The sequence below is a fragment of the Podarcis pityusensis genome (assembly GCF_964106645.2).
Source record: "Podarcis pityusensis genome assembly, chromosome: 16".
Classification (NCBI taxonomy): Eukaryota; Metazoa; Chordata; class Lepidosauria; order Squamata; family Lacertidae; genus Podarcis; species Podarcis pityusensis.
In genome coordinates, this window is record NC_138041.1 from 17,046,580 (window position 1) to 17,063,154 (window position 16,575).

The 16,575-nt window shown below is 48.9% G+C and overlaps 1 protein-coding gene across 3 annotated transcripts; it reads left to right on the forward strand.

Annotated features, from left to right (window-relative positions):
- The first annotated feature begins 1,976 nt into the window (after nucleotides 1-1,976).
- TAF6L (TATA-box binding protein associated factor 6 like) lies at nucleotides 1,977-15,806 on the forward strand. 3 transcript variants are annotated; one of them, XM_080984252.1, is made up of 11 exons: nucleotides 1,977-2,107; nucleotides 4,292-4,478; nucleotides 5,348-5,434; nucleotides 6,944-7,094; nucleotides 7,637-7,687; nucleotides 8,265-8,359; nucleotides 9,382-9,456; nucleotides 10,445-10,665; nucleotides 11,958-12,090; nucleotides 13,035-13,163; nucleotides 14,315-15,806. In XM_080984252.1, the coding sequence occupies exons 2-11, from the start codon at nucleotides 4,332-4,334 to the stop codon at nucleotides 15,101-15,103; spliced, it is 1,878 nt and encodes a 625-aa protein (XP_080840378.1). In that variant the 5' UTR covers nucleotides 1,977-2,107; nucleotides 4,292-4,331; the 3' UTR covers nucleotides 15,104-15,806. The 3 variants fall into 3 exon arrangements, with proteins under 3 accessions (XP_080840378.1, XP_080840379.1, XP_080840380.1); XM_080984253.1 differs by lacking the exon at nucleotides 1,977-2,107 and adding an exon at nucleotides 2,130-2,162; XM_080984254.1 differs by lacking the exon at nucleotides 1,977-2,107 and adding an exon at nucleotides 2,448-2,503.
- The last annotated feature ends 769 nt before the right edge of the window (nucleotides 15,807-16,575 follow it).

Genomic DNA, 16,575 nt, shown 5'->3' on the forward strand with positions numbered 1-16,575 from the left:
CCTAGAGAGCAGCTTCCCTCTTCCACCATCTTCCAGTTCAGAAGGAACCGCTGGGCCTCAATCTTCACAAATATGAGACTTCAAGATTGCTGTAAAACAGGACTAAGTATTTTGTCCCTCCCAGTGGGTCATAGAGAGGTGGGTAGACTTGTCACAGTGTTTTGCCACTCTGTGGTGGGCCCCACTAGAAAATTGAGCAGGGGCACTCAAATAACTGAATCACTGAATGCATTTCCAGGGCTTCAATTCTCGAACATAGCCTCTCCATAAGTGGCTGGAGGTCTGACATCAACATCACTTATATTTACATAGCTTATATACAGGAACTAGATCTTGTCAAAATGATTGTGTTTGGTTTGGCTTTGAATGACGCTTCTATGCTGCGCTAAATGTTCAGAAAGTGCTAGATCCCAGACTTGTAATCCTGTCATAGATTAACCTTTGGGGTCTTTCCAGTAGGAGGTGATCTCTAAATGGACACCGGTGAACATCATGGCAGTTGGGTCCTTATGTATAAGGGGAGGGGCACCCAATGACGTGGTTTGGGTTCAATGATTTGACCAATAATATTGGGAAACAACCTCAAAAATGTTTTGCCAAACCCCAATAAGCTTATCACACTCCCACCACAACTGTACATCTCTTGCTAAAGACCCACCAGTATAGAGATGAACTCACAGAGGTGCTACAGTAACATTGTCTCACCCACCCTAGGGACATAGATGCTGGTTGACCAGGACTTGTGGCCCCACCAAGGGTGCCCTACATATGTAGATTCAGGTGTGCCTAAGGCCCTTCACATTGCTGTCAGCTGTTGGCTTGGGGGTGCTGGTGGTCAGCCTGTTGGCCTATGTCTAGGGTGGAGCTAGCTCATGCACCAGAAGCCTCTTTGTAAATTCCTACTTGAAGAGGATGTCATTTCCTTGCAAGTCTCATTGCCTGGTGTTCCACCTGTGTCACAACCTGTCAATCAGTGACAGGCCTGTACAAGCAGGATCGGAGGCGATTTCCAAAAGGACTTGAGTGCCAGCAAGCTCTGTGCGAATTCCAATGGCTTTCACCCGCCACAGTACTGTTAATAGACTACAGCTCCCAGGATTCTTTGGGGGAAGCCATGACTGTTTCAAGCGGTCTCACAGCCCTTTAAATGTATGGTATGAATGTGACCAAAGTCTTGTACCTCAAAGATTCCACCAATATTTGTTCTGACACAAGCTTTTGTGTTGTAAAGGGCTATGAAATGCAAGTGGGACAGTCTGGCAATTCCACTGAAATGTAAATCAATGCAACTACAAAACCATGGCCAATCACAACAGCAGCAACTGGTGTAACAGTCATCCGAGGTTGATCACTGTGGGCATACCCAAACCATACATTAAAAGCACATCTAGTGCACATTTAAAGTACATGGTTTCCCCCAAAGAATCCTGGGAACTGTAGTCTGTTACAGGTGCTTGGAATCCTGGCTCTCTGGTGGGGAAACTAAAGCTCCCAGGATTCCTTGGGTCACGTGCTTTAAACATGCACTGAATGTGCTTTAAATGCATGCTGTGTAGCTACATTAGTGCAGCTGTATTTGAATTGTCCCATTACAATTTCATGCTTGCTTGGCCCCACTGGGTTGGATCCAATGATAGTGCTACTCAGAGTAGGCTCACTGAAATGATGGACATAACTAAGATCCATTCATTTCAATGGGTCTACTCTGTGAGTTGAACTCAACCCATTAATTATAACTCCCTCCCATCCCTTTGCACCTCGTATGCTCCATATACCTACCAACTTCATGCATCTATGTAGCTAAGCTCATGTCAGAATTAACTATACGAGTCGCCGCAACAAAATTCCGTTGCTTAAACGCGGCTGCTTCAGAGTTGCTGCCCCTTTAAGCGGCTGACCTCGCTCTGTCACATGACGGGATTCTGGCAACACCGGCGGCTTCTGCCCTTCCTTCGTACCGTGGCGACGAGGCACTGCGACAGCGGGGCCAATAGGAGCTCTGGTGAGCTACGCGGCCCTGCTTCTCGCCGAGCTGCTGCTGCTGATTGGCTGAGCCACAAAGAAAGGCGTGGTTGGAGACGGCAGAGGTCTTGGAGCTGGGAAGCAGGTAACTTCTTTCCACTTCGCTTGCCGCTTTCTATTATCCGGGCGGCGGCTCTAAGGTTGCTCCCATTCCTCCCCCCCTCCCCGCATGCAATTATGGAATCATAGAAGTGTAGAGCTGGAAGGGACCCCGAGGGTCATCTAGTCCAACTCCCTGCAGTTCGGGAATCCTTTGCTGCACGTGGGGCTCGAACTCACGACCCTGTGATCAAGCGTCTCATGCTGTACAGAATTGTAAAGAAACTCTTTGTGCATCCTCTCAAGGATCCAGCTCTCCTTTCCTTCCAATATCTCTTCCCAATTTTGAATGAACGTTTACCCCTATGGGGCTGGGGGCGGGCCGGGGGGCGGGAAGAGGGAGCTTGGCAATGGCGACTGGAAGGCGGGAGATAATGGAGAGGTTTGTTTTATTCCCTTACAATTATTGCTGTTGTGTTTTTTTTTTTCTTTTGCTGGTGGTGACACTATTAATAGTAGTAGTATTAATCGAATGGTTCATTTATTACACACTAAGGTCATAGAATATAAAGCTATCAGTGACTACTAGCCACAATGGCTATGCCATAGATGCTTGTGAATACCAGTTGCTGGAAGCCACAGTAAGGGAAAGAGCTGGCTAGCCTGTTTCCTACAGGCATCTGGTTGCCCCCTGAGAGAACAGGATGCTGGAGTAGATGAGCCACTGGCCTGATCCAGCAGGCTCTTCTTTTGTACTGAAGGTCCCAGATTCGGTTAGGTAAAGGTAAAGGGACCCCTGACCATTAGTTCCAGTCGTGACCGATTCTGGGGTTGCGGCGCTCATCTTGCTTTATTGGCCGAGGGAGCCAGCGTACAGCTTCCGGGTAATGTGGCCAGCATGACTAAGCCGCTTCTGGAGAACCAGAGCAGCACACGGAAACGCCGTTCACCTTCCTGCCAGAGCAGTACCTATTTATCTACTTGCACTTTGATGTACTTTCGAACTGCTAGGTTGGCAGGAGCAAGGACCGAGCAACGGGAGCTCACCCCGTCGGTTACGATACATTATTTCTGCCACTTTCCTGCCACTCACAGCATTGTAGATGTGGATCACATGGTGGGGTCTCCATTTCACAATCAGGCAGTAAATAGACCATGCCCTGCTTAGGTGGAAGAATGATAGCGGCCTGGTGTGCCTTCATACCATACGTAGCCTGTAACCTAAGACCCCAAATTATTATTATTATTATTATTCTTGAGGTCCCCCCCCACTCCTTTTGCTTCTGTGGTGGAGCCCAGGTAGTTCCCAGATGCAGTTCTACTGTAGACACTGGCCAGATTAAAATTGCGCAAGGTGTTAGGAGGTCAGAAGCTGCTTTATACCAAGTCAGATTGTTCAGAATTGTCTGTTACACTGACTGGCAGCAGCTGTCAGGGGTTTCATTCAAGAAATCTCAACCCAGCCCTTCTTGGAGATGCCTTTGAGAGTTGAACCTGGGACCATATAGGTGCATAATAGATTCCTTTTAGTAAACCACTCTGAAGGTTCTTCTACAATCAAGCAGCAGATACACTTTATGAAATAAAAATAACTAAAAAAGATAGATTCATTGTCACTGAGCCTTTCAGTACATAGGCTGTCAGACAAAGGCCACATTCATATTCCCTATATATACCCACTTGACTTCTTTGCTTGGCAAAATGGGCACTATTACAAGTGCCACATAATACCTGTCCGGCCTTTCTAAGAACTTGATCTTTTTGTGTGGCAGCACTTACCTTTTAGAACTGCCTTCCTACTGATACCAAACAGGCACCTTCACTGTATTCTTTTTGGTGCCTGCCAAAAGCATTCTAACCCTTCCCAGATGCTTAGAAATGCTAATGTGAATTTCAATTTGTTTTAACTTTTTGTATGTTTTTAAACTATTGTAAATTTATCTTGAATTTTACTCTTTTTTGTAAACTTCTTTGAGGTTTCCATTACAGTCAAGCAGTGTATAAATTGTGCGAAATCGAATAAATAAATAAAATTCCCCCTCCCCATTTAATCCTCACAACAACCCCATGAGGTAGGTTAGGCTGAGATGCAATTACTGGCTCAAGATTACCCGAGTGAACTTCCAGGCCAAGTGGGGATTGAACCCTGGTCTCCTAGGTCCTAGTCTGGCACCAACCACTACACCCCCACTGTCTCTCTCGCCTCATGCTCAACCTCTCTTTAATGTAGGCCTCAGTGAAGCCCGCTTACCTGTCCAGCTGCCACAGCCATGTCGGATAGGGAGGAGCGCCGCTTTGTGGAGATCCCGCGGGAGTCGGTGCGGCTGATGGCTGAGAGCACCGGGGTGGAGCTGACGGACGAGGTGGCCTCCCTCCTGGCTGAAGATGTCTGTTACCGCCTGCGAGAAGCCACTCAGGTGAGGAAAGTCGTAGTGGGTCCAGTCCTGAGGATTCTGGGAAACAGAGGGGCCAGCTTTGCACCCTCCATCTCTCCTGCTGTTGACGATCTGTCTCCTTCCCAGCCCCAGTTTGCCAATAGGACACTATTTTGGTGACTGATCAGCTAGTTGGGCTTGCTGATTGGAAGGTTGGCGGTTCGAATCCCTATAACGGAGTGAGCTCCCGTTGCTCTGTCCCAGCTCCTGCCAACTTAGCAGTTCAAAAGCATACCAGTGCAAGTAGATAAATAGGTACTGCTGTGGCAGGAAGGTAAATGGCATTTCCGTGTGCTCTGGCACTTGTCATGGTGTTTCGAAGCGGTTTAGTCCTGCTGGCCACATGACCTGGAAAGCTGTCTGTGGACAAATGCCGGCTCCCTCAGCCTGAACGCAAGATGAGCGCCGCATCCCCATAGTTGCCTTTGACTGGACTTAACCGCCCAGGGGTCCCTTACCTTTACTAATTTCCCCCATTCCTTAGGTTTAAAAAGAAAAGAAAAACGTGAAATCAAACCTGCAATGACATAAAAATTATACATTTTTAAAAATTCAGATATGTATGTAAGAAAAGCCAAGGGAACCAACAATGTATGCTGAAAGTGCATTCGCTTGCTTTTTCCACCTGGTGCCCTTTAAATATTTTGGACCTGAACTCCCATCAGTTGTGGGCAGCATGGTCATTTTGGACTACTATTCCCATCAGCCCCAACCTGTTGTAGTCTAAGGATGCCTGAAGGTCCACAGTGGGGGAGGGGGCACACCTGGAGCAGACAGTACCGTGATAGACATCCCAAGGACCTGACTTCATCCGATGTGCCTTTTTGTATGTTCTTCCCTCTTGCTTTCAGAACAGTTCCCAGTTCATGAAACACACCAAACGGAGAAAGCTGACGGTAGAGGACTTCAATCGCGCCCTGCGCTGGAGCAATGTCGAGGTGAACCCGGGAGGCCTGGCTGTCTTGAGAACTGGGCAAATCAGCTGGCCCCAAATGGACCCCTCTCTGGACACCTTCCCTCTTGGCAGCAGCTAAAAGCCAGGAAGCTCCTTGATAGTTAGAATGATTTAAGGTGCTGCTTTCGCCCAGGCTGGAGGGACGTAAGATGCAAAGGAGCGTAAGAACACAAGCTCCTGTTGGATCAGGTCAGTGGCCCAACTAGTTCAGCATGCTGTTCTCACAGTGGCCAACCAGGTGCCTTATTGGGAAACCTTCAAGTAGGACCCAAGCACAAGAGCCCTCTTCCGTCCTGCAGTTTCCAGCAGCTGGTATGCAGAAGCATTTACTGCCCCTGACAATGGAGGCAGAGGATAACCATCATGGGTAGCAGCCATGGATTGATTAGCTTTTTCTCCATGGCTTTTAAAGCCACCTGAGCTGTTGGTCGTCGCTGCTTCTTGTGGGAGCAAGTTCCGTAGCTGAACTATGTTCTGTGCAGAGAAGTATTTTCTTTGATCTTTCAGCCATCAGATTCATTGGATGTCCAAATTCATGGACTGATTAATGGAGGCTATCCATGATGGCTAGCCACAGTGGTTGTGCTCTCCTTTGGCAGTCAGTAATGCTTCTGGAGCCCTTCACGGCCCAGGACCCTCTCCTGGGACCGCCTCTCCCGGTATGCCCGGCGGAGGACCTTAAGGTCCATAAATAGCAACACCCTAGAGGTCCCGGGCCCTAAGGAAGTCAGATTAGCCTCAACCAGAGCCAAGGCCTTTTCAACACTGGTGGAACGCTCTGTCTCATGAGACCAGGGCCCTGCAGGATCTGATTTCTTTCCACAGGGCCTGTAAGACAGAGTTGTTCCGCCTGGCCTTTGGCTTGGAATCAACTTGATCCCCTTCCCCTCTTTCCTTTTTCCTTTCTCCTTCTGTGATGGAACTCCTATTTGGGGACTTCCCTGGCCCACGTAGGACCAGTCTGGATATTTGGCCTTGGTGAAGATTTGACGTTTTCATCCCCAAAAAGTTTTTGATTTGAGTTTCTACTGAAGTGAGGCTGCATTTTAATGTTGTATTTTAATCTTGTTTTTAAGTTGTATTTTAATCAATTGTTTTTATACCTGGTGTTAGCCGCCCTGAGCCCTGTCTTAGCTGGGGAGGGTGGGGTATAAATAAAACTTATTATTATTATGAATACCATTTGCTGGGAACCACAGGACGGGAGATCTGGCTCTTGTGCTTGGGGCCTGTTTGCGGGTTTCCCAAAAACAGTTGGCCACTGTGAGAACAGGATGCTGGACTAGATGGGCCATTGGCCTGATCCAACAAGCCTTTCATGTTATCAACTAAAACCAGGCAGATTAGTAGCCACCTCAAGGGGTCCTCTTTAATTGGTTGGCAGGCCAGTTAGGAAATGGGGTGTGTGTGTGAGAGAGAGAGTCTGCTGCTCTTGGGGCTGCTTTGCAAGGTTGGCGGCCTTGAGAGACTGAGGGTGTCCAATCTGTTGCAGGCGGTGTGTGGCTATGGCTCTCAGGACGCCCTCCCATTCCGTGCCATCAAAGACGGCGAACTGTACTTCCAGGAGGATCGTGAGGTCAACCTGGTGGAGCTGGCTTTGGCCACCAACATCCCCAAGGGCTGTGCTGAAGCAGCTGTGAGAGGTAGGCCTCATGGGGTGGGGAGTGCAGGGCAAAGGGGTGAGACGCCTGCCCCAGGCAGCAGGGTCCACAGGGGCAGCAGATCCCAATGTAGTTCTTGTCTTCCCCTTTTGTTCCTAATGTAGATATGTCCCCACCCCTTCTTACCTGGGGGGGATGGAGGGGAGACCGCCATTTTGTGGTTCGCCTTCGGTGCCAAAATGGCTCTGCCCCTCCACCAACCTTAGCACCTGAGAGGATCTGCAGGGAAGGAGGCTGTCTTTTTGGTATTTGGGGCCTGAGTTGCTTCGGGTTTAAAGTACTAACCCAATCACCTTGAATCGGGCCTGGAAAAGGGCTGGCAACCGGTGCAAGTTGTTTTCAAGCAATGAATTATTTGAGATCTAAATGGAACCCCAGGCAGTAATCTGGCTGCTGCATTTTGGACCAATAGAAGTTTCTGAGTTGCCTTCAAGGGGGCAGCCCCATGCACAGCACATTGCAGTAGTCCAAGGCTGGGTTGAGCAGCTAAACCATGGACCCTCTTCTCTTTCCTCTCTTTCTAGTTCATGTTTCTTACCTAGATGGGAAAGGAAACTTGGAACCACAAGGCTCTGGTAAGAACAGTTTGCTTAGTTGTATTTATTTGAAATAATAATAACAACAACAACAACCCTGCTTCTCTCCCCCCCTGCCCCCCAAAACGAATTCCAGGCTTTAATGTTGTTTTTTGTAATTTGTTGTTTATTACATTTATACCCCACCTTTCCTCCAGGGAAATCAATGTCTTTCTCCCTCCCCCTCTGCCTTGCAAAAACAAGTTTGTGAGGTATGTTAGGACCCGCTCAATAGTGGTGCATGGCCCTTGAAAGGTCACACAGAAGGGAATGTGGCCCTCGGGTTGAAAAATGCCCTGGCTCTGTGTGGCCAGTTGAAGCGCCCCGACCTTCTGCTCCATGGGCCCAGGCGACAAGGAAGCAATGGATTGCTGAACTGTGCCGGACTGAGGTGATAAACCTCAGGCCTCACGCCTCTCAGCAATTATGCTGCAGCATTTTGCAGCTTGCGGATCAAGCGCAAGGGAAGCCCCACATGGAGCGCATTGCAGTTTCTGAAAGGAACCCTGTTTGTTGGTTGCTTCCTTTTCCCCCACCCGCTACAGCCCCCACAAATCTCTCCCTCTCATCCTTCCAGTGCCCAGCGCCGTCTCAGCCCTGACAGACGACCTGCTGAAGTATTACCAGCACGTGACTCGGGCCGTGTTGGGGGACGACCCCCAGCTGATGAAGGTGGGCAATGAGTAGAGGGGTGAGGGAGCAGACAAAGCAACAGCTGGGGCCACAGGTGGAATCAGAGAGCAGAATTGTGCTGGGTGGATAAAAAGGAAGAAGCAGATATTTTCTGGTCTGGGCGCAACCTCAGACAGGTCAAGTGCAAAGTGGTGGTGAGAGTGGTTTGGGGAGCATTTGGGTTTGCGGCCTGGAGTTTTGGAAGTGCATCCCGACCAGTGTTTGCCAACCATGGAATAGAAAAGACCAAAGTGGTTCAGGGCTTTATAAATAATACAACAGCCTTGAACCTAGCTCAGTAGTAGTTTAGTACAACGGTACCCATTAGCCCCAGCTGGCAGGGGCTATTTGTGTATCATTGTTCTTTCTTATATCCTTTATTTCACACCATCATAATTGAAGCGAGGCCCATTCCATTTATTCCCAGGATGCAACAGGCCCTGACTCCATTGATGTTTACTTCCTTTGGAAGGGAAAAGGAGTGGGCATGAACTGGGAATCAGTATTCAGCTATGAGTCAGACCAAGCACTCTCGTGACTTGTGGTCATCCAACGAAGCTGAATGTTGGAAAGTTAAGGACAGGTTAAAGAAAGTACTTTTCCCCACACAGAGCATAAACTATGGAACTCCCCCCTGCAGGAGGCCATGATTGGAGCCACCACTTAATTTGCTTTAGAAGAGGATTGGATGAATTCATGAAGGAGAAGGCTATCAATGGCTATTAGCCATGATGTCTATGCTCTGCCTTTGCTGTTAGGAGGCAGTAAATGCTTCTGAATACCATTTGATGGGAACCACAGGAAGGGAGAGGGTTCTGGGGCTTGAATTCTGCTTGTGGTTTTCACCACAGGCATCTGAGAGCAGGATGCTGGCCTGCTTGAGCCATTCAGCAGGCTCTTCTTATGTTCTTATGGAGTATGGTGCTTTAACCATGCAGAATTAAGTCTCACCCATCCAAGGGCACCACCCTCTGCCCCCCACCTTGCCAGCCCCCTAACCTTTCCACTTCCCTCCTGCTCAGGTGGCTCTTCAGGACCTGCAAACCAACTCGAAGATCGCAGCTCTCCTGCCTTACTTTGTCTACGTTGTGAGCGGGGTGAGTTGAGTGGCAAGTGCCCAGTTTCTCCCCACCCCTTGGGAAGCGCTTCTGCAACAACCATGAGACCTGTAGGTGTTCTTTGGAGTGGCACTTTCTGTGAAAGCTGGCAGGAACCTCAGCTCACTCACAAGAATGTGCTCAGAGGAGGGAGACCAGAATGATAAAGGGCCTGGAAACAGCATCTTGTAAGGAACAGTTGAGGGAACTAGGGATGTTTAGCCTGGAGAAGAGGAGACAGGGAGGGGATATGATGGTCGTCTTCAAATACCCAAAGCTTATTATGTGTGAGAATGGATTATTATTAGCAGTTCCCAGAGTGGGTTACAACAATTTAAAACCTAGTTTATTTTCTGCTGGTGTATCAATATACCTTGATGCTTGGTTTAACCAGATTAAATATCTGATTGAAAATTCTGAGGAAAACTTTTCTTTTTTTTTAAAGAAAGGATGGAAAAAATAAAATTCATAATCAAAAAACAGTTGAAACGTATTATGTTTACAAGAATACAACTTGGTTCCTAAAAGCACACACTGCAGATGCCAAAGGTTGCGTCTTCAACATTTGCCGAAAGCTGTGGAGTGAAGGCGCCGGGCTCACCTCTGTGGGGAGGGAGTTCCACAACTTTGCGGCTGCCACAGAGAAGGTGTACCGACCCTTTGAGTTTCTGAGTGGGATGGAACAACCAAGAGGGCCCCTCTCTGCTGACCTTAACACCTAGGAGGGACTGTGGGAAAGAAGGCCACCTCTCAGACATTTAGGGCCTATGTGGGAATGAGAGAAGGAGGTTGTGTTTACAACCGCTGTAAGGTTAGGTAGGAAGGAAGGCATCTCCAGGCTGCGAGGGGTGCCCACCCTTGAGGGAGAGGCTGTGTGCCAGTCGGCTAAGGCCTGAGGGCTGCCCAGAGGGTGATGTACGGCCGGGTCCTCTGCTTGGTTCGAGGCTGGCTTCTGAACCTGCCTTTCCTCTCCTGGATCCCCTGGCAGGTCAAGTCCGTGAGCCACGACCTGGAGCAGCTGAACCGCCTTCTGCACGTGGCCAAGAGCCTCATCCAGAACCCCTACCTGTGCCTTGGCTCCTACGTCAAGAGCCTCATTGCCAGTGTCATGTACTGCGTCCTGGAACCCCTGGCGGCTTCTATCAACCCCCTCAATGATCACTGGACCCTGCGTGACTACGCAGCCATGCTGCTGGGACACATCTTCTGGTACGCCATTTCCTCCTTTGGGGCAGGGAGAGCCTCCCCCACCCCCCGGTTTCCTGCTGAGGCAACTGGCTGGGAGGTGCACCGTCGTCTTTGGGATGTCACCTTCTGAAATGTCTTGTGGACTCTGCTTTTTTTTTTAACAGGTGTCAGGGATTTTCCAGTTGTGGGTTGGTCCAGATGACCATTGGGGGCCCCTTCCAATGCTACAATTCGATTATTTTATCTAGCGCAAAAGTCCGGGGGCCACATTCGGTCATTGGCAAGTTTAAGGGAGCCTCATGCAGGCATAGGCAAACTCAGTTCTCCAATGTTTTGGACTACAATTCACATCGTCCCTGACCACCGGTCCTGCTAGCTAGGGATCATGGGAGTTGTAGTCCCAAAACAGCTGGAGGGCCAAGTTTGCCTATGCCTGGCCTCATGGATGGCGTTAGAGGCAATCGTGGACAGAGGAGCAGACATGACCCTCGGCAGTAGGCTATATTCCTGCCACACCAAAGCCAGTACACACACCCTAGCTTCATCCTGACATTCTGGGGGAGTGAGTTCCACAGTTTAGCAAATGTGTTCCATGAAGAAATATTTTCTTTTATCCAGACATGCACTGTCCCATCGGTTGAGCTTTTTATTCAAATAAATCCCAAAGCAGCTTACAAATGAAAGATAAAAATAACATAATGGAACATCATGAATACAGTATAAATGGTATAGAACACAACAAATCATCAGTAAAACAATCACAAATAAAACAGTTGCCATCTATGTAACACTATTAACAAAACAACTAAAAAATAAGCTAAACATCACAGTTACACCAAAAATTGTATTATAGGATTCACAGAGTATGACAGCATTCATATCTATAAAACAATATTAGCAACATAAATAAAATAGCAACAAAACAAACAAACAAAGCCCTGTTGAATTTGTAGTCTTGACAAGCAGAAAACAATGGTGCCCAAACGAGTGTCTTGCAAATAATAATAATAATAATAATAATAATAATATCTTAAAATAAAGGTCTTTTAAAATGTTGCTTGTCTATCCTGACAAATCAGGTTTATATAGCTGAGGCTGACACTACATTCCACTGCAAACCAGCCCACCCAAGAGAGAGGAGACACAGTAAGGAACAGTGCTTCACTAAGCAAGCCGTTTCAGAAGACTCTCTTGGGTGGGCTAGTTTGCATGCTCCTTGGGGCAGGGACCTGCCTGTTGTCCCCCCCCCCCTTTTTTTCTTTTGCTTCTGCCATAAATTGATATATGCTGCATACACTGCAAATCTTTTTCAGGACTCACGGTGACTTGGTGAGCGGCCTGTATCACCAGATCCTGCTATCACTGCAGAAAGTGCTGGCCGATCCTGTCCGCCCGCTCTGTTCCCACTATGGGGCTGTTGTGGGGCTGCATGCCTTGGGATGGAAGGTAACTGGCATTTTTGTATTTTATTTATTACATTTTTTAAAGATATCCCTATGCATTAGACATATCAGAGCCATTTGCGTCAGTTGCACATAAAACCATACAACAGAAACCATATGGAAAAGTTAAAATTAGAAAACCGCTAACCGTAGATGAAATAATGTACAGTGGACACTCAGGTTGCGAACGTGATCTGTGCAGGAGGCACTTTCGCAACCCGCAGCACCGCATCTGTGCATGCGCAGGTTGCAATTTGGTGTTTCTGCGCATGCGCGAGCACAGAAACCTGGAAGTAACTTGTTCCAGGAGCTTTCGGGTTTCGGCACATCCGTAACTCGAAAACGCACAATTTGAAGTGTCTGTAACCCGAGGTATGACTGTATTCTTAACTGCCTGCATAAACCTGACAGAATAGGAAAGTTTTCAGCGGTTGGCACAGAAAGGCCTGCTGGATCCCTAGTGGCAGAGAGTTCCACAGGACTGAGCCAGTGACACTAAAGGTTTATTGTTATTGCCAAATGAGCTTTGTCTACTCAGGAAATGACCGGCGATGCTCCTGCAGATGATGTTAGTGATCAAGCTGTAATAGAAGGGTTTTGGCAGTCCCTTAGGTACCCTGGATGTAAGTCATTCAGGGATTTGTAAATTAATGCAAGGACACTGAAACTGCAGGTAGCAGATGGGCAGTTTGTGCATGTGTTTCCACACTGGTGACCTGTGTTGTTGGGCAGGTGCTCCCATCAGCAGTCTGGCCACCCCATTCAGCACCAGCCAGAGCGTCTTCTGAACCAGGCCCAAGGGCAGCTCCATGTAAGTCGTGCTGCAGTGATTTTGCCTGGCCAGTGCAGGGGCTACAGTGGTCTTCCTCTTGGCTGTGTTTCCCCAGCCTCGTGACCAGCACAGCTGACCTGTGCTGTCTCTCTGTTTCTCCGCCTCTTCTCACCCAGGCAGTGGAGAGGGTTCTCTATCCCCACCTCTCCACCTACTGGTCAAACCTGCAGGCCGTGCTGGATGACTACTCTGTGTCCAATGCTCAGGTGAAGGCTGATGGGCACAAGGTCTATGGAGCCATCCTGGTAAGTCCCTGCTGATACCTTATGAGATACTTTTTTCATTTTTAAAATCGAATTTCATTGACAACAAACAGGGTTGCAGAAAAAAAGAAAGGGGTGATAAGAATAGGTTGTCGCTATTGCCAGTAAGGAAATATACGATGCAGCCACACAATTTTACTGCATCAATAAAAGGAAGAGGAAAAGGGTGTGTGATCTATTATTACAAAGGGTTCCATGGTCTAATCCAGAGGTATTTGGGGCCACCATCCCTTTGGTTCCATAAACTCATCCCCTGCGCCCCCTACTCTATAGAAAGCACTGTTTGCAATAACAGTTTGCATGAGCCACTAAGGAAGCTCAATAAAATCCCAAAACAGTAAAAACAATGCATGTTTATTCAAAATCCAATTAAAACGTGTTAGTTTAATGAATTACGCTGAATAAAATCGATTAACTTGTTCCTGTGACAGCAGCTTTTCAAAGTCTGATAGTCATTGACACCTCCAGTACCATCCCCTCCCCGACACCCCTTGCAATCCCACTGCCAAATGGCGCCACTCCATTTGGGAACCACTGGTCTAAATCAGAACAATTACAATTTTCTATACTCTGAAAAAAGATGGGAAAAGTAATCTTAAACTGGGCTAAATCCAGACGTTTGCACAGACCTGTGCGACCTGACACTCCTGAGCTGCTGTGTTTGTATATGAAATAAACCAAATGACAAAAAAGGGATCGCAATCCCTTTGAACACTTTTAGCTTATGTGACATTTTTTCCAAGAAGGGTGATTTGCGAAGAGTTGGAATAACCAATAGCCAAGATATTGAGATCAAAAGGCTTCGAAAACTTGGCAGCTGAGGCCAAGGCTGCTCTCAAAAGATGTGAGATCTGTCCCTTAGTGTCTCAATCCAAATCTACAAACAAATTCAAAAGAGACGAATGAGGGGAGGGGTGATTTCTGAGAAATCTCGGCCTGCAAAATATAGTCCAACCTTCCGGTGGTCAGGGACAATGGGAGTTGTAGTCCAACAACAGCTGGGGACCCAAGTTTGAAAAACACTGCATAACCCGCCCCCAATGAGGCCCAGCCTGCGAGCGCATTATGTGCCAGCCCACTTCTGCCCACTGCCAATGCTCATTTGATGTGCTGTTCCTCCTCCCTTCCTCCAGGTGGCAGTGGAGCGGCTCCTGAAGATGAAGGCGCAGGCTGTATCGGCGCCCGCCCAGGCGGAAGGCTCCGGCGCAGAGGGGCGCCCGCGGGAGGGCTGCCCTTGGCTCAGCCCTCTCCAGGACCCTCAGGTGGAGTTTGGCTTTGGCATCGCCAGCCACCTGCTCCAGCTGGGCAGCGGTGGGCCCCAGGCCGGTGTGGGCATCTCCACGGAGCCCCCCACCACCTCGTTGAACGAGATCTACCAGGAGCTGTACTACTTCTTTGGGGACAGTCTTGCCACCCGTTTCGGCACGGGTTCGGGGCTGTGCCCGGCCGAGCCGCTGCCGGCCAGCACTCCCAAGGTGGTGGACGCCAAAAAGGAGCCACCGGCCTTTGGGGGCGGGGAGACGGCCCGCAAGATGCCCCAGCTGACGGCCAACGCCACCGTCAGCCCGCGGGAAGAGGAGAGCCCCCGTGGGGAGTTCTCGGCCAGCCGGGCCCCCCTGCAGCGCCCCGCCAGCCTGGCACGGTCGCGCAGCGCCTCTCGCCAGCAGGGGTACCGCCTGGGCGTCCGGGACGTCTTCCAGAAGTGCCGCTTCTCCCCCCAGGGGCCGCCTCGCTTCAGCTTCTTGATCGCGGGTCGCCAGGCGGAGAGGCGGTGCCAGGGGCGCCTCTTCCAGACCTCTTTCCTGCACCACCACGGCCCCGGCCACGTCTCCCGCTACACCCAGAAGCTGCCCATGATCGGAAGGACCAAGGCAGCGAAGAAGTGGGCCCACTCAGAATACTCTCTCTACCTGCCTCTCTGAAAGGGACCTGCGAGGGTGGCAGCAGCAGCAGCAGCGGCAGCAGCAGCAGCACCCAGCCCTTCTGGGCCATGTGCCCTTCATGGCAATGTCATTTTTTTAATTTAAAAAAAATAAAATTCCAAAGATACACGCTATTCAATTAGAAATAAAAATACAAAATAATAACCGAACAAAGAAAATTAATCATACACCCATGTGGCTTCCCTCCCCCAATACTCGTCATCTATTAATCTTTAGGCAATGCCATTCTTTAGGACCACAGCCTTTCTCAGGTAGAGCGGTGACCTCTTGTGTTTTCTTCCTGGTGATTTGGGACTTCTTTTTTATCGGCTTTTCTTTTGAGGGGCACAATTTCGTCACCGCTTGTCTGGGAGGTTGGGGGCAGGAGAGCAGAGCTGGTTTTACCAAGATGTCAACCCTGGAACTGTGAAGGGGGAAGGATTTGGGTTTGGGGCGAGGCTCCCGGCCGGCCTTTACTAATGTGTTGGTCTCCAGTTGTTTTGAACTACAACTCCCAACAGGCTCAGCTACCACACACTGGCCAAGACTGCTCTAGGCGTTGTCTGCTTGTGAAGGCACTGAGGACATACTCAGCCTCCTCTGAATTGGGGCTCCGGTCCCCTCCCCATTCCCCTACCAAAAGAGAAAATGAATAAAGGAGCCCTTTATTTCCCTAATCTTTTAATAAACTGATGTCACAGTGGGTCATGCTGTTAACCAGAAGGTTGTTGGGCTGAGTCCACCCAGGGGTGGCTGTGGGCAGGATTCCTGCATTGCGGGGAGGGGGTAGACCAGATTACACTTGGGGTCCCTTCCAACTCTACAATGCTGTGATTTTATTATTTAAATCGTGTTCTCTCTCCCCCCCCCCCCAAACAATTCTGGTAGCCATAGCTGTCAACTTTCAGATTTGAAAATAAGGGATCAGCAGCCTCGAAAATAAGGGATTAGCAGCGTAGCTGTCAACTTTTGGGTTTGAAAATAAGGGGTCAGCAGCCTCACCTGTCCCGGAGACAGTCTACGGGATATCTAACAATCTGGGATAGCAGCGGGAAACAGCGCTGAAATACGGGAATTTCCCGCAAAAAAAGGGAAGGTTGACAGCTATGCTGGTAGCTAGTTTGTTAAGGTTACTGGAAATTCTAGTTCTGTGAGGGGTCAAACTACAATTCCCAATAATCTTTGTGTAGGGGTGAGACAGCAAAGTGTCAGATTCACTGAGGGGGGGGGAATCTTAATTTTTTTTAGGAAGCCACTAAAAGTTTTGGGAGGGGCCCCTCAGGGAGGAGCAGGCTTATAGTGAGTGCATGAGAATATTTCACAGGAGGTGCTTTTTGTAAAATAAAATAAAAATGTCATCCTTTGTGTGTGTGTCTCTTCTCTCCCTTCAGCACACACCCCTCAAACCTAAGTCCGGCCCTGGTTATAATATAACAAATGCAATAAATAAAGAAGTAAACTTGGTGCGTCTT